Source organism: Callospermophilus lateralis, chromosome 8, assembly GCF_048772815.1.
Source record: "Callospermophilus lateralis isolate mCalLat2 chromosome 8, mCalLat2.hap1, whole genome shotgun sequence".
In the NCBI taxonomy this organism is placed as follows: Eukaryota; Metazoa; Chordata; class Mammalia; order Rodentia; family Sciuridae; genus Callospermophilus; species Callospermophilus lateralis.
Genome location: NC_135312.1, coordinates 111,770,541 through 111,793,810, shown reverse-complemented (window position 1 = coordinate 111,793,810; position 23,270 = coordinate 111,770,541). Strand labels below are relative to the sequence as shown.

Genomic DNA, 23,270 nt, shown 5'->3' with positions numbered 1-23,270 from the left:
GGTAAAAGGACTTTGAGCCACAGCCTGGGACTGGCACTGGTGATGCCAAGTCAGGGTTCAGTGGGAACTGGCATCCACGTCAGTAAGAAGCCTGCTTGGTGTACCAGGATGAGGAGACAAGGTGGCCTGCCTGCTCTGAAGGATGCCCTCCAGCCCTGCCTTGCCACACTGTCCCTGGCAAATGAGAACAGCTTATCAGGACATTGGATTTCAATCCCCTTCGTGTACTTCATCTCTTTGACAACCTCAGAGCATGACGTGACGCATGTTAGGAATTATCTCCTCTGTTCATGGCAGGAGCACTGAGCTCTGATATGAACAAAATCATGACGGAACACTAGGTCTTCTGAATCTGGGTCTGAATAATAATAGAAAAAAGAAAATCATGGGGTAACCTGCTGTAGTTTGCGTATTTTTTTTTTTTTTAAATTACCAAGTGAAACAGAAGATCTAGAAACGAACAGACATATGGAATGAAGCGGCAGCAGGACTCTCCCACACATCTGTGCAGCCCATGCCCTCCAGAAGGCACACCAGTTTACAAAGTGACTGGGGGTTGAAATCCAGTCTGCACCCTTCCTAGAAGCCACTTGTGCTGATGAGAGGCTCCACCTACAGAAGGAAGAAGCATCTTCTCCCATTTCACACATGGGGAATGAAGAACAAAGTCTAGAAGCTAACTAGAACTGAATTCAAATCCTGTCCCACTAAAGGGTAGGGGCACCATTAGCCAGGATGTGACCTATATCAAGCCTTCTGTGATTGGTGGCTTCCTCTAACCTCTGACTAGCTCTCTGACCTTCCCACAGCTATCTCATTCTCAGTTTTCCCAGCTCTGTATTTGCAGAATAAACACATCTTGTTGCAGAGATTAAAGTCCTTGTAAATTCATACAGCATAAATTTTTAAATAAAATGTTTTATATTTAATTTTTAAATTAAGACTTCAAAAAAAATAATTATGCCACTGTAATTATTCCCCCTTTCCCCCCTGGTTCCCTTAATAAAATGAGAATGGGGACATGTGTGCATCCCTGGGGTGATTTTAAAATCTCAGCTAATGGATTACTTTCTAACTTTATGTTGGTGACATTTATATTTCACAATGTATGCCAGAGTGATTTAAAAAAACAATCTGCAAATTAAAAAAAAAAAAAAACTGGTTGGCAAAGAAAACAAACCTTTCCCAGGATTTATTTAATCCAATTCTGACTATACCTCTCATTCAGTGTAAGAAACTTATATAGTCATGCACCCCTTAATGACAGGGATATGTTCTAAGAAATGTGTCCCTAGCTGATTTCTTCACTGTGCAAACATCAGAAATATGCTTATAGAAGCATAGATGGTAGAAGCTATATGGCATAGCCTGTTGCTCCAAAGCTACAAACTTGTGTAACATATGACCCTATTGAATATTGCAGGCGATTGTAACAGAGTAGTCAGAATCTGTGCATCTAAAGTGTCATTATATGGCACATGATGGTACTGGCAATTTATGAGTGGAACCAAGAGAAGGATGAATCATTAGAGGTGAAATTCTTTTCGATTTTAACTGCGTTTTAAAGTTACACAATACTATAATCAGACACTTCATCTACTAAAAACTCATTTTATCTGAATGCTTGTACTAATGCTATAACTAAATTTTTTTTTTCTCAATTCTCATTTTAAAGGAGTAACTGGAAGCTACAAAATGCTACCTGTATTAGGATTTATCCTGAAGAATTTTCCATCAGACAAAAGAAAATAGGATAGCTGTCCATTCTTTCCAGAGTCTGGGTCAATGGCTGTAATTTTGCCTATTACCCCTGGGGGAATAGGGTTCTCTTCAACTTTCAAAAACAAGACATCACGCGAGAAGGTCGGGGAATTGTCGTTCTCATCCAGGACATGAACTATCACTGAGGCGCTCACGTTTTTCAAGGATCTGTCCTCGGGGATCCCGGCGAACACCCTAAAGCGGTACGTTCGTGTGGATTCGTAGTCGAGCTGTCGCCGCAGATACACCCAACCCGTGTAGGGGTGGACTCCGAACGCAGCAGCGTCCACACTGGCCTCCAGTGAGTACACGGTCTGCGCGGTCGTGTGCTGGGGGCGCGCCTGTATTCGCAGTATTTGTGTCGTCAGCGAGAGAGATTCACTGACTTCCACTTGATAAACCAGGCTTTCCAAAGTCAAGGCTGGGGTTTGTTCTTGCTTCTCGATGACTATCGTCAGCATCGACAGGGAGGCCCGGGGAGGGGCGCCATGGTCCTCGGCCATGAGGGTCAGGGTGTGTTTCTGCAGGACCTCCCCTCCCAGGCTCCCACCGAGGGACACCACCCCCAGCGCTCGGTCGATGGTGAAGATGCCCGGGTTCTGGCTTGCAATGCTGTATCGGATGAGCCCGTTCAGCCCGCTGTCTGGGTCTTCAGCACGTGCAACGTACAGGGCCGTGCCGGCCGGGGTGGTTGGCGATATCCTGATCTCGTCAGAGGCTCTGAGGAACTCGGGCTGGTTGTCGTTGACGTCCACTATGGTGATGTTGACTTCTGTGCTGCTGCAGACTGGGGAGCTGCCAAGCTGCGCCTGGACCGTGAGGACCGCCACAGGCTGCGTTTCGTGATCTAAAGGCTTCTGGGTGCGAAGAGTGCCCAGCCAAGGGTGAATGGAGAACTTCCCGTCCAGGTTGCCAGAGGAAATCCTGTAGAAGATTGGTTCTGAGGAATCTGGAAAAGGGAGGATATGCAATCATTATACGCCCCAGGAATGCAGATGCTGGAAATGCTGAAATGTTAACATATGCTGCATAGACGCCGAGCACCGGGGACTGTCTGTCTGCTTTCTTGCTCTACTCTCCAAGCCTGTTGAAAAGGGGGTGCATAGATTAAGGGTTTTTTTTGGTTTTGTTTTGTGGGCAAAGGGGACATCCGGGGAACAAAGAGCAAGCTGCAGGCTTTACTATCTTTCTTCATCTTTTTGCATTAGGTACAAAGAAAAGATATTCAGAAAATAATTTGCATACCGTCTTCTCTATATTTAAGGAAGCCAAGTTAAGTTTCTGTTGATGTTTCTGTATGATGTCTTCCCAGGCCTGGCCATAACCCCCACAGAGATGGAGGAGAAGGAGAGAAGAAAGGAAAGGAGGGGACCAGGAGGAAGGCAAGCTTTTTGGAGACATAATTCCCTTTTAGGATTTCATTCTGTCTGTGTAAAACGGAGTTATGAAAGAATATTTGCTCACATGGTATTTGGACGACCAAAATTTTAAAAATATTCAAATAGACAGCAAAAAGGCAATGGTTAAAGAAAACACATCTAAGTTGAAATACTATGTAACTTGTTTAATGAGCCAGATGATGTACAGTTTTCCTGGAAAGCTGCATTTTTTATACTAAAGTGATAAAAAGTATAACAGAATGAAATGGATTTTTGTAAGAAATTTTTTTTAAGTGTGTGTTTTCGGGGAGGACATAGACACTTTCTACATAAATATTCTGTACTGTTTTAAGCTTTCTTTTGAAAATACCTATTTCTGTTGTTATTATTAAGAGAATTGTAGGATGGATGGAAACAATGTTGAGAGAATGCAGAGCAAGCCACACCTTGTGCTGCCTCAGTTCATCTTGCCTGGAGAGAAGGAAAGCATTCTTCAAGATTGGACAGCCCAAGAAAATATAGCAAAATTTTCAATCATGGACTTTAATGCAGCAGCAGTACTTACTCAAGGACTCTCTGGCTTTCACTGTTCCAACAGGAGTATCTTCAGGCACATCTTCATAAACTGAGAATGTGTACTTAGGTCTTTCAAATTCTGCAGGTGCCAGAGCTGTCTGGAGGATGTGTATGGTGATGTCAGCGTTAACCGCAGCTGTAAGTCCACCACCATCTTGGGCACAGACCATCAAAAAAAGAGTCTTCGGTTCCAAATGACTAAGAGATGATGTTAAGTAAATAATCCCTGGATGGGGGCAAGAAATAATTAATAAGCAGTTAATATGTAATAAATACTGATAATTATAACACCTAATCTGTTAAGTCTGCTGTGCTATTTAATTTTATGCACCAACTTGATTGGATTATGGGGTGCCCAGATATTTGATCAAACATTATTCTGAGTGTGACTCTAAGAGTAATTTTTTCCCTTTTTAAAAATGTGCTCTTTTTAGATATACAGGCAGTAGAATATATTTTAACATATATATATAAATGGAGTATGACTTATTCTAACTAGGATCCCATTCTTGTGGTTGCACATGATGTGGCATTTCACTGGTTGTGTATTTATATATAAACATGGAAAAGTTACGTTTAATTCATTCTGTTATCTTTCCTATTCCCATCCTCTCTCCCTTCCCTTCATTCCCCTTTGTCTAATCCAATAAACTTCTATTCTTCCCTCCCAACCTCCTTATTGTGTGTTAGTATTCACATATCAGATGAGAACATTCAGCTTTTGGTTTCTCGGAACTGGCTTATTTCACTTAGCATGATAGTCTCCAGTTCCATCCACTTACCAGCCATAATTTCATCTTTCTCTATGGCTAATATTCTATCATGTATATATACCATATTTTACTTATCCATTCATCTGTTGAAGGGCACCTAGGTTGATTCCATATTTTTGTATGATATTACTTGACTTCTCAGAGTGAATACAGTAGACTGTTATCCCTAACATAGGTGGGCTTTATCCAATCAGTTGAAGTCCTGAATTGAACATAAAAACTGACCACTTTATAATTAAGAGGGAATTCCTCCTGTCTGACTGTCTTCAAAATGGAATACTAGTTATTTTTTTCCTGCCTTCACACTCTGATGAAACATTAGCTCTTCCTGGGTCTCAAGCCTGCTGGTCTTCAGTATGCAATAAACCATTGACTTTCCTTGGCTTAGCTTTCTAACTCACCCTGCAGATCTTGGGAAATGTCAGTCTCCATAATTGCACAATGCAATTCCTTACAAGAAATCTCCTCACAGATGTGCATATGTATTTATCACATGTGTGTATATCTATGCACACACACATGCACACATATTCAAACACACCCATTCTATTGGATCTATCTTTCTAGAGAAACTGAATTGACACATTAGTCTTATAACCAAAGAACTTGTACATATTTGAGAAATGATGCTACAGATTCTGTCAAGAGAACAGTATTCCCCCTGGGCTTAAACATTAGACATTTTGGAAGCATGTCAACTCAACCAGAAGAACATAAATTCTGGTGCCTGTTCAGGCCTGACAATCACATCACCAGCTCAGTATGATGGAGTCAGAGTCTGATGTGTCCTCAGGTGGGGCTAACATGAGTAACGGGTAGTTACAACCTGCCCAGGTGCCAGGGCACTAAGATCTCAGGAGAAAACTGAAATGAATCTTCCAGGCATTCCTGGACTCAATATTACATGGGGAAGTTCTGTTTTTCAATTGATTCTACTCTTTGCTGGTGAGAAGGTATAATACAAGAACTGTGTGTAAGGAAACTTCAATAAGTGTTAAAACCATGGGGGAAAGAGTGGTATTTGAGGCTTATGACTATTGCGTGTGAGAGGAGGAGGTATTTATGGTTAAGTTGGGGAGAAATTCAATAATTGAGATGACTAATTATTTAACATTGAAATATTAAATGTGTAACTGGCTTGAAAGCAAGAAAATAGATACAATGGAACCAACTTTGGAAATAAACCTATTGGTTTTGTTTAACAAGAAAGAAAATACATACAAACTCATTGATAAACATAGAAATAAATACAGTTGCACTTTATGAACTCTGATAGTCTAACCAATCATCCTATCAGTTTAAGAATGGAATACTGCAATTTTTTTGCCAGTATACAAGCTGGTAAACACATCAGAAGTACCCAGTTTTTAGGTATGAAAATTTTAGTTGTTTCTTTTCAAAATCTGTTCCTATTCCTATTTCTGTTCAGGGTTTATTGAAACATGCATTATTTCTCTTTGGCATAATGTATTATAAAGTCACGCATCTTGCCTGACTTCCTCCAAGCATAACATCCCCCCTTTTATCCCCCCGCCCAGCTTTACTGAGGTATAATTGATACATAAAATTGTACTAGTTCAAGGTGTGCAATGTGACGATTTGAGACATACTGAGTTGCCCTGTTCTTTAATAGTATCTTATCTAACTTGATTTTAAATCATTTCCCAAATGGTTTGCTTCTCCTGAACATGCTTCAAGTTGATCATCTTAATTGAGGCCTCCAGAGTGAACACAATTTCCAGGTCAATCTGACCAAGCCAAGCAGGTCCAAATCCAAAGTATTAGGATCCTACAAAACACTACTAATGATACCAACTATTATTAGACCAACTTTAGCAGACATGTTAGAATCAGGGTTCTAATTGATTTTGTGGTCCACCAAAGCCCTAAATGCTTTTCAAACAAACTTCTAGTTCAGATCATTCCCATCTGTTATTGGTGCAGTTTTTTTTTTTTTAAAAAAAAGAATATAAATTGTTTCACTCTAAAAGTCAATGCTTTTTTTAGGTAAATAGAATTTATTTTGTTTATTTTTAAAATTGGGGTGAAGTCCAATTGAAAATTTACACATTAAAAACCGGCAGTGATTAATTACAATCTTTCTTAGCTTTGACTGGATCATTAAACAAAATATGTATTGGGACTTAGAAGTGTAACATCAATGTCATCATCCATTTGCTTGCTAAGTTGAGTGAAGATAAAATATTACATTACACGTTCTAAAAGCAAGAAGCAAGAAATGAATTTTCAGAAATACTATAGAGTAGTCACCATGCAGGTTTCTAACTTCGAATTGCCCCTTCCCATTATGACAGCTATTTAGACACCTATAGCAAAGAAGAGTATGACCCCACCCCAGAAAACTAACCTTAACAATCAGAACGCCTGAAAGGTAAGTCTCAATTCCAACTACAAATGTTACTTCACCCTTACAGAAAGATATTATTATTCTGCACAAGTGGCTTCCAGAGGTGACTTTTTTCTTTCTTTCTTTTTATTGGTTATTTTTAGCTCTATATGACATTAGGATTCATTTTGGTATGATTATAAAAGCATGGAATAAAATTTGTTCTAATTCAGTCCCCAGTACTTCCTCCCACCCTCCCTCACCCTGTTCCCTTCCCTCTATTCTACTGATCTTCCTGCTATTTACTTAGTTTTTTTTTTTTTAAATTAGTGTCTAGTGGCTATACATGATGGTGAGAGTCACTGTGGTATATTCATATATGTACATAGGAAACTTAGGTCAGATTCCTTCCACTGTTCTTCCCTTATCCCATCCCTCCTCCCTCCCCTTCAATCCCCTTGGACTAGTCCACTGATAAAAGCTTGTGCTTGATTTGAAAAATAAAACTCAAATGATACAGAACTGTTTACAGAAGAAAATAAAAAAGTCCCCTCAACCCCAGTCATTCCCACACCCTGGGTATATATTCTCACAGATTTAACTCAATTCTTATTATAGGGAAAATTTGAAAGATCTCATTTTGCCCTTTTGAAGATTGTGACATTGAAAAAAATGAATGTCTTTCTCAAATAGGCACAACTAGTCTTCCTACCTACAGACTGACTCTTTCTGGGCTATTTTTTCAGACTTCTATGAAAACAGTCTTCCTGAAATCCAAATCCAGATATATCCAAGTTCTCAGCATATAGTTCAAACGCCTCATCCGAACATACCAAACTATTCATAAATTAGCCCTCTTTCATCTGTTTCAGTTTGGATATGAGGCGTTCCCCTAAAACTTCTGTATTAATGCAGGAATATTCAGAGGTGAAATGATTGGATTGTGAAAGCAGCAACCTAATCAATCCATCCAAGTTTGAATGGACTGACTGGGTGGTAACTGTAGGCAGGTGGGGCGTGGCTGGAGGAAGTGGGTCACCAGGATGTGCCCTGAAAGGCTTGCTCTTCTTGTGGTCCCTTCCTCTCTCTCCCTGTTTCTCTGCTTCTTTAAAAAAAAAACTTTATTTTTATTTATTTATTTTCACGTGGTGCTGAGGATCGAACCCAGTGCCTCACATGTGCAAGGCGAGCGCTCTACCACTGAGCCCCAACCCCAGCCCCTGTTTCTCTGTTTCTTGACCCCATCATAAGCTGAGCATCTTTCCTCCACTGGTCCCTTCTCCATGATGTGCTCACCTCGGGCCTAGAGAAATGGAGTTGGCTGTCTATGGGCTGAGACCTCTAAAATCATGTGTACCCAATAAACGTTTCCTCCTCTCAGTTGCTCTTGTTAGGTATTCTGGTCATAGTGATAAGAAAGCTGGCACAACCTCCATTTCTGTAGCCCCATCTCATGACTTAATATGTAGACTTTCTTCCTTCAGCAAAGTGAAGTACTTATACTTTGCAGACTAGATGGTGCTCTTTTCTATTTGAATTTCCATATCCTTTTCCCAGAACAATTCTTCATCAACCTGATGATTTCCAGTCATATTTTAAAGTGCAGCTCAAGTCTCATCTAATGCAGGTAGCTTTTGCTTGCCTCCACATAGCCAGACACCACCCTTCTATGATGCTATAGTGGTCTGGGAATATGTGCTTACTATAAACTGAATACATTATACATTAAATAACAGTTTTTATATTTCTTATCATTCACTTCCTTACTCACTAATCACTCAGTGATCTGTTAATAAAATAAAAACATGAAAATTATTTGAAAAATATTTAAACAATTTAATGTCCATAATATAAAGGTTTCTACAATTAAAATGAAAAATACAAGGAAACCAAAAGTTAACGGTAGATAAGCACAGATAGTGTAGATAAGAAAGACAAAATGTCAATAAATACAGTAATGCTCAAACTCACTAATAATAATAAAAATGAAAAAGTAAAACAGTTGTCTTTTTTTATACCCTCAATCCTAAATTATTTTTGATAACACTTAGGGCATTATTATACATGAAACCCTGCTAAGTGAGAATGTTAAGAGTACAGAACAATACATACAGTTTTCATATAAACACTAACACTTATACTATAGATGTAACCACAAAAACAAGCACACTGGGAAACATGGAAGAAGATGAACAATTGTCAAGAAAGGTCACCTTTGGGGGTGGAGATTATGAGATTATAGGACAGCTTACTTTCTTTCCTTTTTTTTTTTTTTTTTTTTTTTGGTACCAAGGATTGAATCCAGGAGTACTTAACCACTGAGCCATGACCCTGGACCATTTTTATTTTTTATTTTGAGACAGAGTCTTGCTAAATTGCTTAGGGCCTCACTAAGTTGCTGAGGCTGACCTCGAACTTGCAATCCTCCTGTCTCAAGTTTCCAAGCTGTTGGAATCACAGGTGTGTGACACTGTATTCAGCAAGACATCTCACTTTCTACTTCTTATATCCCTATATATATTTTTTTCTTTTCACCAGGGATTGAATCCAGGGGTGCTTTACCACTGAGCCACATCCCCAGCCCTTTTTTATATGTTATTTGGGGACAGGTTGCTGATGCTGAATTTGAACTCAAAATCCTCCTGCCTCAGCCTCCCAAGCAACTGGGATTTCAGGCGTTTGCCAACACACCTGGCTATATCCCTATACTTTAAAAATATTTAACAATGAGTGTATGTCAACTTAGTATTTAGAAAAAACATATAAAGTTCAAAGGATTTTTAGAAAAATAAAACATATTACTGAAAAAGACACATGCATCTCAAAACGTCATTTTAATCAATGATTGAGCACATGTGTGACAGTGGTCCTATAAGATCATATTGTCTAGTGACATTGTGTTTTAGTCAATATTTTTGTTGCTGCAACTAAAAGACCCAACCAGCACAACTGTAGAGGAGGATAAGTTTATTTGAGGGCTCATGATTTCAGAGGTCTCTGTCCATAGAAGACAGACTCTATTCTTTGGGGCTCAAGGTGAGGCAGAACATCATGGAGGAAGAGTGTGGCAGAGGGAAGTAGCTCACATGGTGATCAGAAAGCAGAGAGAGGCTCCACTCTCCAGATACAAAATATATACCCCAAAGCCATGCCCCCAATGAACCACTTCCTCTACTCACACTCCACTTGCCTCCAGTTACCACCCAGTTAATCCCATCAGGAATTAATTGGGTTGGGGCTATGAGCCAATCATTTCTCCTCCAAACCTTCTTGCATTGTCTCACATATTAGCTTTTTGGGTACATCATATCCAAAGCATAACATATTGCATCTATCTTAGTCTGTGTAAGTACATTCGGCACATGTTTTTTAGAATGTATCCCCATCATTATGTAATGCATGACTGCCTATACCAACTTTCTTTAGAGCTATAAAGGAAATGTGAACACCATAGTAAAGATTTAGATTGGACATTAAATTGCATGCCTTTAAAAATAATTACACAAGACACTTGTCTAAAAAATAGCATTATTATATAAAAATCTTCAAGGACAAAATTTTAGGACTAGCAAGTTGTTTAGGAAAGCTATTTTCCATTAAATAATTCCCTGAGGTTCAGATAAACGTGTTCTGTGGAAACTGTCTTTATAAAACTGTTTGATCATAAAAAAATATTGTGTCAAATACTCAAATTATTAGGAAAATGTGCCACAGTAACATATGGTAAACTATAAAATAGAGTTTAAAAAAAAAGTAAGGACTCTCTAGTTTTTTATTGGTAGGGGGAGTGCCAAGGATTGAACCCAGGGACGCTTAACCACTGAGCCACATTCCTGGCCCTTTTTATATTTTATTTTGAGGCAGTGTCTCACTAAGTTGCTTAGAGCCTCGCTCAATTGCTGAGACAGGCCTGGAACTGGCCATCTGCCTGCCTTGGCCTCCTGACCCTAGACTTGTGTCACTGCACCTGGCTAGGACTGTCAGTTCTAAGCAAGCGACAACGAAATTTGTAGCTAACGTGTAAACAGTGAAATCTGCATGAACTTTGCATATGGTGGTCATTCAAAGAAATGAGTTCATAGGAGAAGGGTCAGGAATCCTACTTTCTAAAGAGAAATACCTTAAAGGGAAAATGTTTTCAAGCCTTTTAAAACAAACAAAACTATAAATGTGCCTGAACTTACAAGGTAAGTCCTCCAATATTGGTTTTCCACTAGGATTTGGGGGGGGGGGGGAAATCCCCTTTTAACTTTTCTCCATTTCTCATTTCATAAAAGTCTTAGAAGTAGAGACACTAATCTGAGAGTATATACATACATATGTGTGTGTGCATGTTTACACACATAAATATATACATGTACATATCCACACATTCATAATACATACACATATGTATACATACATTTGTACATTATGTTTAAAAAAGGTAGGCATGATGTTACACTAATATATGTACATATTATGCTAATCTGCCCAACATTCCTGTCTAATGATGGGATAGTTAATATTTGTTGCACTAAATACTTGTTCACCAATTGCCAAGCTCAAAGTAATTGTTTCAAAACACAAAGAGCCCCACAGATTTCTGTGTATGACCACAGACAAATCATTCCAACCTGCCATGTTTTCACCTTCCTTGTCTACAAATTAGGACGATGATAACTCCCCTAGCAATGTCAGACAGTTTTAATTCCTTTCTGAAAGTGATCAATTATTATGGTAACTATTTCCAGAATTCTAGTTTTTTCAATGTTCATTTTTTTAATTAAATAAAAACATTATACTCAACTAAGAATAATCACCCCCCAAAAAATCAACACAATTGGCTAATGCACTTGTCTTTGAACTTGCAGGGATCCATTGCACTGGTATAAAACAGATCAAGGCTTACAAAGACCTATCGGAATTTCTAGGTCATTTCCCAATGTATAAACTTACATATTCAATCTCCCCTTTTATTTATTTAAATATATTAAATGTGGTTTATTTTTTCTGGTCATGGTCCAGTCAGGAAGATGGAAACTATACTAGAAGTTTTAGAGGATATTTAATTAATTAATGGGAATAGAAAAGCTAAAAGAGCCAGCGGGGATGGTGAATGGTAACTATAGAAGGCTGTGGCGTTCTCTAGGTCACCAAGATCAAAACAGAAGAGGCAGCATCACTACCTTTATCAAAAGAAAGAGGAGGAAGGGCCATGGTGTGGCTTGAAGCTCCCAGGTGAGACCTCATCAGTGGTACCCAATGCTCTGAGGCATCTCCTTGGCAGCTGATATTTAGGTGTCTCATAGGGTGACTTACAGCCATGTCCAAAGGACCAAGACAGGCTCAGAACACTGTGGTGTGGTTGTTGCACTCTGAGGAGGCACAGAGAGGGTGATGTTTACTATCCAAGAAGGCACTGAATGGCTGACAGTTGCATTTCTAAAGGGAATGGTGTAGTTGGTGCCAAAAGACAGGAGAACTCTGACCACAAAGCTCCTAGCCTCTGACGTCCAGTTTCCTGCCAGTATTCCCCATTGGCAGAACTTGTCTGGAAGCAGCTACAGTGGTGTCCAGGGGCACCAGCCCCCGTATGGTAGGGCCCTCTGAAGATGTCTAGATCCCAGCTCTTCAGGGCCTACTGCCAACACTAAGATTCAATCATGTCCAACATGGAGCTCAGTTTCCCCAGCCTCATGCAATGTCTCCAGGTTAACCTCTGTTCCTGTTTTGCTCTGTCTGTCTTCCACTACCCATTAACCAAGGGCCCGTATTAAATTATATCTTTTACAATAAATGTTTCTGTTTTCCTGATTGGATCCCAAATGCTATAGATCTCACTGATTCCAACTGGCCTGGATTACATTGCTAGTTAGGTGAAATAATTACAATGGCTTGAAAATAATCAATGTTGGATTAGTGACCTTGTCTTCCAAGCAAATAAATGAGTAGATGCTGAGCAGGCAAAAACTACAGTTACAGATTATGCCTCTGCTACAGTCTGGATGTATACCCCAAAGCTAATGTTTAGCCAGACTCATGTGTTAATGGTATTTGGAGGGAGGATCTTTGGGAGTAGGGCCTTATGTAAGATGAGGTCATGAGGGTAGAGCCCCTGGCCCCATATGGGATTAGTGGCTTTGTAAGAAAGGGAGAAAGACACTAGCTAGTCTGCTTGCTCTGGCTCACCATGTGATGCCTCCACCAATGTGTGAGGCAGCACAAGGCCCTCACCAGATATGAAGCAGATGCTAATATCATGTGTTGGACTTTTCAACCTTCAGAACCATGAACCAAACAAATTTCTGTTCTTAATAAATAAGCCAATCTTGGGTAAGCTACTTTATGAATTAAAAGGTAAATAAACAAGCCACTCTGGAAAAATCACTGCTTGAGATTGATCAGAAGAACTTCAAAGGAAGAAAGAAGATGTCTTGGTTTAGGCTGCTCTGACAAAGACAGCATAGCCTGGGGAGCTTGAACAACAGAAATGTATTTCTCACAGTCCTAGACACCAGGAAGCCCACAATCAAGGTGCACAAAGATACCATGTCTGGTGAGAACCCTCTTTTGGTTTGCAGATGGCCATCTTCTTATTATATCCCCACATATGACAGAGAAAGAGGGCTCTGATCTCTTTCTCTTATGAGGACACAAATCCCATCTTGGGGGCTCTACCTTCAAGGCTTCATCTAAACATAATTAACTTTCAAATTCCATCACCTCCTGATTCCATCTCACTAGGGGGTTAGGGTTTCAACAAATGCATTTTGGAGGGGCACAAACAGGCAGTCCATAACAGAAGAATAACCTGGTGGAGGAACTCCACACCAAATATTACAATTACCATGTGCCTGTAGCCATTAGGAGTCTGTGGTACTAATGCAAGGATAGATAATAGAATAGAACCGGTAAGCTGGAAGAAATACTAGCTCAGGTGGCAAGCAGCAAGCCTGACCCTCATGAAGGACTTCTAGCTCTTGATTTATGACACTTAGGATTAGTCACTACAGAGGAAAAATACCCCACAACAATTTGCTCATTTTATGTGGGTAACACATCTACAAATTTAACAAACATATATAAATATTTTTAATACATTGTACTTGAATTCTACCTCATTTCCAGCTTAATAAAGGAAATGACCAAACAAGTGTCTATATATCCCTTCCTGCTGAAACCAGAATCCAAGAGACCCTGAAAAGCCATCTGTTTATTGAGCTGCCTCAACTTAAGACCTGTCCCTGGCCAATCGGAGGTTCTTTGGTTGAAAGAACTACAGAAAAATAATTCCTAACTTCTGATACCCAGTAACAAAAATGCTGTAACACGGATCACTTGCATTATAGACTCTTTCCTTGTGGCTTGATATGGAGTATTTATCATAATAAACTGCATGATTGTGTCACAAAACTGGACATTAAAAGTACCCTGATTTTTTTAATGAAAAAGTTGGCTTAAAATTTGTATGGATCCAAATCTGGTGAGCCCACTTAGTGTGGTATATGAAAGGTATTTCTGTGACACGGAGATGACCAGTTTAATCAATGTGATACATTTTGAACTTGTAATCATTATCTCAGGTTTAAAATATTGGTCTTCCTCCTGCAATCAGCCATCCCCAAACAAATGAGTAAAGTTTGTGATGTTTGTTATCCTTGCCTTGAAATGCTATGAATGTTAGATTTCTGATTCTATATGCTAATTTTATGTTCTCAGTACTAGGTTTCTTTGTGAATTGTTTTGATTAAATCTTAGCAGAACCAGACTTTGTACATAAAACTGGCATCTTAGACATTTTCCATATGAGCAGATTATCCCTTAAAAGCAAGGCAAGAAAGCTATTCTTAAGAGTTTATAGAATAATAAAAGACCGTGGCGACAGCCTTAGAATCAAATATAGCTGGGTTCAAATCCTGGTTCTATCAATTCCTGCTTTGACCTTGAGCAATTTTATAAACCCTCCGAGCCTCTGTTTATCATTTGTAAACAGAGTATGAAATCAGACCAATATCATTTATTGTGCAAAACTGCCATGAGGATCAAATTAAATATTATGTAGAAATGTATCACTTAGCATAAGTGCCTGATTCAGTACTAATTTAACAAACATATATAAATGAACATATAAAAATATAACTATATTATATATTTATTTAGACGTTATATTTATATATGGACTGTATATAAGGACTAGAAAGTGGACAATTCTGTGTACCAAGGAAGAACTGATAATGAGTGAATAAAAAATCTTCTGGGTAAAGAGAAAGTTGGGCAATTGGAGCAGTATCAATACAATGTGAAATTCTGCAAATAGAGTGCATAAGAAATTCACAAGTGCTGACCGCAGCACTAAAGATTCTTTAGAGAGGGGCTGCAATGCTCGCTCTTTATTCCATCCAACATGTCTAGCTCCTCTAATATAATGGTAAAACTACTAATTCAAGGCTTTATCTGAACTAGTCTTGGATGGATGTATACATCCTATTTGTAGATGTGTATAAGTCCTAGTTCTTATATGCTTTTATGGGGTTTACAATGTGTCCCCCTAAGTAAATATTTCAAGATCATTTAAATAACCATCCCTCATTATATAAACCTAGATATCGATACAGGTTGCCAACATGACTGTGGGCCAGTAGTGTTCAGGGGAGCCCAAATACACGTCCAGTGGACACAGGTGTAATACCAGTTTTAGTTTTTGTTCTCTCATGTGGTCATCTGAAATCCTCTGATAATTCTGCTTCTCTTCTGTGGATCATTTACTTATTTATAAAGTGGGGATAATAATGGTTCACCACAGCAAAGGTCTGGCATAATGGTTAAATAAGTCAATATAATATGGGTAAAGTAAGGGGAAATTTTTCTGGCACATATTAAATGCTCAAAAATATTGTCAAATGACAAATTTGGTTTAGAGACCTTAACTGGCTTTTATTTATTTTAATAGTTGGGCCACACCTCATTTTATAAAACAGAGTGAGTATTCCAATGAGCTCAACAGAGGAGACTGGCTTTATAAAGAGCTGAGGAGAGCAGAAACTGAGAACAAGAAGATTGGTCATTTCAAAGTTACTCTAGTCTAAAGGCTAAAGTAGAGAAGGCACTTCCAAGCCATGCTGGCTAACACTGGCTAGTCTGAAGATTTATCTTCCTCTCCTCTGACTTCCTGGAAGATCATATGAACAACTTAGTTTCTGACTGGGAATGTGGAACATGAACATGAGTGACTCCATTTTGGTTGGGTTTTTTGAGCCCAGCACAGGAGTCAGTCCTAACCAATAGCTTCCTGTAAACTTCATTTAATGAGATTTATTATTATTTATAGACTATGTCTTTATATCCTTGTATCACCAAAAGCACATTATTTCTGCCTTCTTTTTACTTCATAGGAATATTTATGGCAATGGAAATAAACTGTTTTTTAAAAATAAGGTTAAATGTGCTGAATCATCCCATGTTTCTACTATTGTTATTCTTTTATATCTATTTAGGGTTCGATGGCTAAGGGAAATTACAGCCTTTACAGAGAAACTCATGTATTTTTGTTTCCTTTTTCATGACAGTTGTAACCAAATGTTGATTTACATGATACATATTTCAGTGTGCTGCAATAATTACTTTCCAGAAAGTAAACAAAAAGATAATTGATGAATTATATTTTAAAAAAGTCTAATTTCATTTTGGAGTTACATTAGAACAAAAATTAAAATGTGCACAGCTAATTCCAGTAAATCCATATGAGATGATGATAAATAAAAATGTTTTCGTCTTCCTTTCTTTTTATTTTTGGTACTGGGAATTGAACCCAGAGGGGCTTAACCACTGAGCCACATCCCCTGTCCTCTTTTTTTGTATTTTATTTAGAGACAGGGTCTTGCTGAGTTGCTTAGGGCCTTGCTAAGTTGCTGAGGCTGGCTTTGAATTCGCGATCCTCCTGCCTTGGTCTCCTGAGTCTCTGGGATTACAGGTGTGCGCCAACATATCCGGCTTCCTTTCATTTATTAACAGACTTGGTTCTATCTCAAAGTCTGGATTCTGCCCCTTTGAAGTTCCCCCTTTTTATGTAGTCAGTGATCCTGCCTGCTCCATCTAATGACTTCACAAGACACAGGTCACCACACTTCTCTGAGTGTCTGCTTCCTCATCAGAAACACAGGACATGAAGGGGATCTACTTCATGGAATTCTCATGGAACTCAGATGAGATACTACACTCAAAGAAAAAGGAATAATGTTTAGCAAGTGTCGAGTGTCCATAATATTTATTATTTATTATTTTTATTATTTATTATTCAATGACATATTATGCTGAATTTCTTTTAATTATTTTAACATGAAACATTTGATTACATTCTATAATTTAGTTTACATGTTTAATATCTAGCATCAAACATTTAAGAAATCATTTGAAAGTATTTCTCCCAAAAGAAGTAACATATATCCTCCAAAAATAATTAGTAAAAATTCCTAGTTTTATTTATTTATTTTTTTCAATTTGAGAGTGAAATTGTGCATCCATCATTTTACCTCCTAAGGCTGATTTGAGTCATATACACACAGTGATCCCAAAACACACAAAACAGAATTAATACCTTGGCTTACAGTGACATTGATTTTGTATGCAAAATAGCTCTTCTAAATCAGCTATTTTCATTTTAAAGCCACTCTAAGTGTCCAATTTAAAAGTCGCACAAACAACTTAGTTAATCTACATGTAAGGAAAATCCAAAACTTCAATTAGAAAAAAGTTCTGATTTTTTTTTACAATCTTTATTTATAATACTTACTACTTTTAAATTACCAATATCATCATAAAATGCATAATTACATTTATGTCATATATTGGAAAATAAATTTACCAATGCTAACTTTAGGTAGAAAATGTCAGGAAATCCTTCAAAGATTGTTTTTACCCTTTATTTTCAACAAAAGTGACAGATTAGTGTCCATTAAAAAATCTGAGCTTTACAAAAGTGCAAGGTTTAAGAAATTAACTGTACACAGGAAGAATATACAGAAGGCAGACGGGATGGCTGTAGGCTCGGGAAGAGTGACACCCCCTGGGCAAATCTTCAGAAAGCTCTAGTTCAAGTTCGTTGACATGAAAGCCAGAGCTAAAGATCCGGCCTTCCCATGAAGACAAGTTAATTTGGACACAGGCATATATGGCGGGTTTGCTTTTCATTCAGCATGATCCAAGTGAAGCAGAGGAGTCTGGGTAAAGATGAACAGCAGAAAAGGAGAAACGAAATGGCAGGCCGGCTTTTAAGGGACTCAGTCGAGGTTATGTCCCCAAAGATGGCCATCTTGTCAGCAAATGCTGCCAAGCAATTACAGTACAGCTTCTCTAGTGGAATGGCCAAGGGAGGGTATATGTAAAACTTTGAGGGGCAAAAGCCTAGAAATCATACTATTGGTGGATTTCAGAAAAATAATACAACTCTGAAGAAACAAATAACTTTTAGAGTGGTATCCATAAACACACTAAAATAGAAAACTACTGGATGATTGAGTTAAAAAGGTTGAAAAATACTACCTTCATGAATAGTTTCTCCCCAAAGAATGCCTCCTTCTTTAAATAATAGTGTTAGGTGTTGAAATATCCAACCTTAAATGAAGGGATCAATTGCTTTCAGACATTTGCTATTTCTATGAATTATACAATATTAGGCAATTTGATCACAGTTTTAACTAGGAACTTCTAACTTACCAGAATGTAGAGTAAGCTAACTCCACAATCAGGTACACACAGACACACACAGGTGCACACAAACAAGTCAGCTTTTTCGCTGCTATGACCAAAAGAACTGAGAAGGACAGTTAAAGGAGTAAAAGTTTATTTAGGGGACTCAAAGTTTTAGCAGCCCACCGATGGCTGACTCCATTCCTTGGGGCCTAAGATGAAGTAGAATGTAATGGAGAAGAGCATGGCAGGGGAAAGCAGCTGGGGACATGGCACCAGGAAGCAGAGAGAGAGCTCCGCCCAATAATGACGAATTATATGCCCCAGAGGCATACCCCCAGCCACCTACCTCCTCCAGCCATAGAGTTGTGACTCAGTTAATCTTATCAGGGGATTAATTCACTGATTGGGTTAAGGCTCTCATAACCCATCATTTCACCTCTAAACCTTCTTGCATTGTCTCACACGTGAGATTTTGGGAGCCACCTAATATGTAAACCATAACAGATTGCATGTTTGCCCAGAAATACAAGGGTTTTTATGATTATGGCATTAGCTTTCCATTATGGGCTTTCAAGGATTCCTAGTCCTACCTAGCCCACCCCTGGCCCAAGTCATCTCAATGGACACTAAATCTGGACTCTTCTCCAAACCAACAAAGCCAAGATTATGAAAAGCAACAGTTGCATTTATCCTCACTCCTGCTAAGCTCCATCTTCTGGGGCTTAGGGGGACACCCCCTCCAAGTGAGTCAAGGGTTGAGATGAACACTTCCTGACCTGTCTTCTTTGTGAATGTTCTCCATTTATGATAAGGGCAGAGCTTCTTCCTGAGCCTGTTTCACGACCCCCAAGTAATATGATGAAATCAACTATCACATGCATGAAATAAGATAAAAAGATAATGCACATCTTATAGACCACCACTGAGAGAACTCCTAAAAGGAATTTTTGTTTCTAGTACTAGGTACTCTGACTCTCTTCTGGAAAGCAAGGGCTATACAAAATATGAAAACACACCCTCTGGATATGCTTCAATAAATTAACAATAAGGAAGACAAGCTGTTAAGTAGTTAAGTGACGCCAGGAACCTAGAGATTAGACAACATACTGCATTGAACTTTGGCCTTCAGGGCATTTCCCAAACACAGGCGACCTTGAACTTTATTTTTCAATATTTTTATTAGTGCATTATAGTTATAAATAATATTGGGGTTCATTTTGACATACTCATACATGCATAGAATATAACTGACTCCATGTCAGTCCTTACTACTTCCCCTTTCCCTTCCCTCCTACTTCCTCCCTTTTCCTGTTTCCCCTCCTCTACTCTACTGGACTTCCTTCCATTTATTTATAGTTTTATGAATTGTTAAATAGTGCTTTTTAGATATGCATAAAGGTGAAATTCATCGTGGCAAATTTGTATATGTACAGAGCATAGTTAGATCAATTCATTCTGCAGTTCTTCCCTTTGCCCATTTTTCCTTTTTACTCCTCAATCCCCTTCCTCTGCTCTACTGATCTCCCTTCTATTTTCATGTGATTACTCCCATTTCCCCTCTTATTTTAGTTTATTTTTTTAAATGACTTTCAGGAGGCAGAAAAAAGAGACCCAAGTAGTCTGTGGATAAAGGCAGGCCAGGGATGGAGAGCATCTCAAGAATTTGTCCAATAAGATCAAGTCAAAAACATTTCAGTTGAAGGATGAGCTAGAAATAAACCCTTTCATCCCCAATGGACTGAGAAGAAAATTGCCTGACTTGAAGTGTTGTTAAACAGTCTTGGTAAAAACTCCTTTTGAGAATTCCTAAACATAAACCAGCTCTTACATTAATTTGCAGCCTGAATTCACAATAGAGGATGGTGTGAAAAATTTCAAGCCCAGAATTTGGTTTCAAATGGTAAAGACTTGGGGCTGGAGGTATGCCACAGAGTAAAGCATGTGCCTAGTACGTACCAGGTACTTGTTTCCACTCCCAGCATGCACATTCATATGCAATGCACATGCGTGTACACGTACACACACACACACACACACACACACACACACACACACACTGTGTGGACTCATATTTCTGTAGGGCATGGGCAAAAGAAATACAAATCGTTTCCAAAAGAACCCACCTAAATCCCAAGGATTCAAAGGATTCTCTCAGATTAAAATCCAAGCCCACAGTCAATCAATCAATCATAAATAATACAAGGAAATGTGTTAACAGGAGTAAGAATGAAAATGAGTGGCAGATTTAAACTGGGAAACTTTAGGAAATATAAATAGACAAAATATTCCAGTTAAGAGGCAAAAATTTGAGAATAAATCCAGTCAAGTGTTGTTATAAGAAATTCACCTGAAACAAAAGGCCGTGTGCAGACAGGGTGAAGGGGACACGGCTAACTGCAGGTTGTCTCCATCCTTGGCATTTGGATCTGTCAGATCCAGGAGGTCCCCTCACCTTTTGACTCTGCCCTTTAGTTGTGTTGTAGTTTTCTTTTTAAAAAATTTTATTTAATTTTACTTTTTATTGATTAAACAAAATGACAGTGGAATGCATTACAATTCTTATTACACAGCACAATTTTCTTATATACAGCACAATTTTTCCTATCTCTGTTTGTATATAAAGTATCTTGACACCCAATTCGTGTCTGTATACATGTACTTTGGATAACGATGTCCATCACATTCCACCATCTTTGCTAATCCCCTGCCCTCTCCCTTCCCCTCTCACCCCTCTGCCCTATCTAGAATTCACCAATTCCTCCATGTCCCCCCTCCCGATAACCCCTTAGATTTCTCCCGTGGGCTTTCTTCGTCTCTCCTCAGGCTTCTAAGAATCTCTCTAAATAGGTTCCTTGTTCTATTTCCTGCCAGGTCTCAAAGGGTGTCCCTGACGAGCTGCATCAAAATCACTTTCATGACTTATGAAAACAAAATTTCCTTGAAAACTGCTCTTTCCTTCAAAATATTCATGTTTTCATGGCTTCAACAGTCACCTTATTCTAGAATCTTCCTTCATCCCTTCACCTGAATTGTTGTTCTATGCCATTTCCTAGGTCGCACTTCCCCTGAGACATCTGTCAATTTGATGCCAGCTGGACCATCAATCATCTTAGTTAAAATATAAAAATTCTATGTGATGTATCCCCTTTCATTAATAAATCGAATTATTCGCCACTCTCTTATTATTTTTCTCTAAAATAATTACTTATTTCTGCTCCGTTTTTATTGCTTTCTCCTTAAGCACAAACCTCGTTACTTTAAGCCTGGATTATTACAACAATTAGTTCTCCTGTTCAAATCTTCTCTTCTATCATCCACCTGGCCCGCTGCCTCCAGGGTGTTCTCCTTACACATCACTTCATCATATCATACAGAACCTCAAAACCCCACATCAGACCTTAACTTCTGTAACAATCAGGTTTAAACTTTCTGTCAGGCTCTTCAATTCCTTCATAATTCTCCCATCCTCATGGCGGCTTCCCATCCTCTCATTCACTGCCCAGTTCTCCTCTTCATTCACCTCCCTCAATAGAGGCCATCAGAGGCTATACTGTTTTATTCTTTTTAAATTTATATTGTGCCCTTCTAGCTGTGAAAACTCAGGAATCTCCATAATTTCAACAGTGACTATCAACCAATTATAACTCTTTTTTGTTATTTGATGTCTCGATTTAATAATTAAAATAGAAAGGACTACAGAATAATCAAAATTCTTTTTTTTTTTATTTTGACAATTGTATTTGGCATGTAATTTGTCAGTTACCATCCACAGTTGTTATAAAGATACCCATGCACCACCTTTGAAAAGCAAGAGATATCTTCTTGTATTAAGAGTCTCATGTCTTAACCTCTGTTTTTTGAGTTAACTGATAATTTTGGTCTCTTAAACTTGCTTTCTTATATTTTATTTTATTTTTATTTTTATTTTTTATTTTTGGTGCAGGATTTGAACCCACTGAGCCACATCCCCAACCTTTTTTTTTTTTTTTTTTTTTTTTAATTTTGAGAAAGGATCTCACTAAATTGCTTAAGTCCTCAATAAGTTGCTGAGGCTGGCTTTGACCTTGCAATCCTCCTGCCTCAGCCTCTCAAGCTGCTGGGGTTATAGGCATGCACTACCATGCCTGGCTATATTTTAATTTTTAAAAAGAGTTTTGAGTCCTACTGAAGGTAATTTTTGGTCCTTATTTTTTTCTTTTTTCTTTTTCCTTTTGATGCCTCAACTTACCACTATAATTTATTTATTTATTTATTTATTTATTTTTATTTTTTTTTATTGTTGGTTGTTCAAAACATTACATAGTTCTTGATATATCATATTTCACACTTTGATTCAAGTGGGTTATGAACTCCCATTTTTACTCCATTTACAAATTGCAGAATCACATCAGTTACACTTCCATTGATTTATATATTGCCATACTAGGGTCTTTTGTATTCTGCTGCCTTTCCTATCCGTTACTACCCCCCTCCCCTCCCCTCCCCTCCCCTCTTCTCTCTCTACCCACTCTACTGCAGTTCATATCTCCCCCTTGTATTATTTTTCCCTTTCCCCTCGTTACCTCTTGTATGTAATTTTGTATAACCCTGAGGGTCTCCTTCCATTTCCATGCAATTTCCCTTCTCCCTCCCTTTCCCTCCCACCTCTCGTCCCTGTTTAATGTTAATCTTCTTCTCATGCTCTTCGTCCCTACTCTGTTCTTAGTTACTCTCCTTATATCAAAGAAGACATTTGGCATTTGTTTTTTAGGGATTGGCTGGCTT

At 38.4% G+C, this 23,270-nt stretch overlaps 1 protein-coding gene across 1 annotated transcript in view; it reads right to left on the bottom strand.

The window, feature by feature from the left end:
* Dchs2 (dachsous cadherin-related 2) overlaps positions 1-23,270 on the bottom strand; it is a 250,655-nt gene that overhangs the window by 77,732 nt on the left and 149,653 nt on the right. The window contains exons 4-5 of the mRNA XM_076864992.2: positions 3,706-3,942; positions 1,703-2,710 (exon numbers count right to left, since the gene is read on the bottom strand). Of these exons, the coding sequence (XP_076721107.2) occupies positions 1,703-2,710; positions 3,706-3,942 (1,245 nt within the window). The remainder of the gene's footprint in view (positions 1-1,702; positions 2,711-3,705; positions 3,943-23,270) is intronic.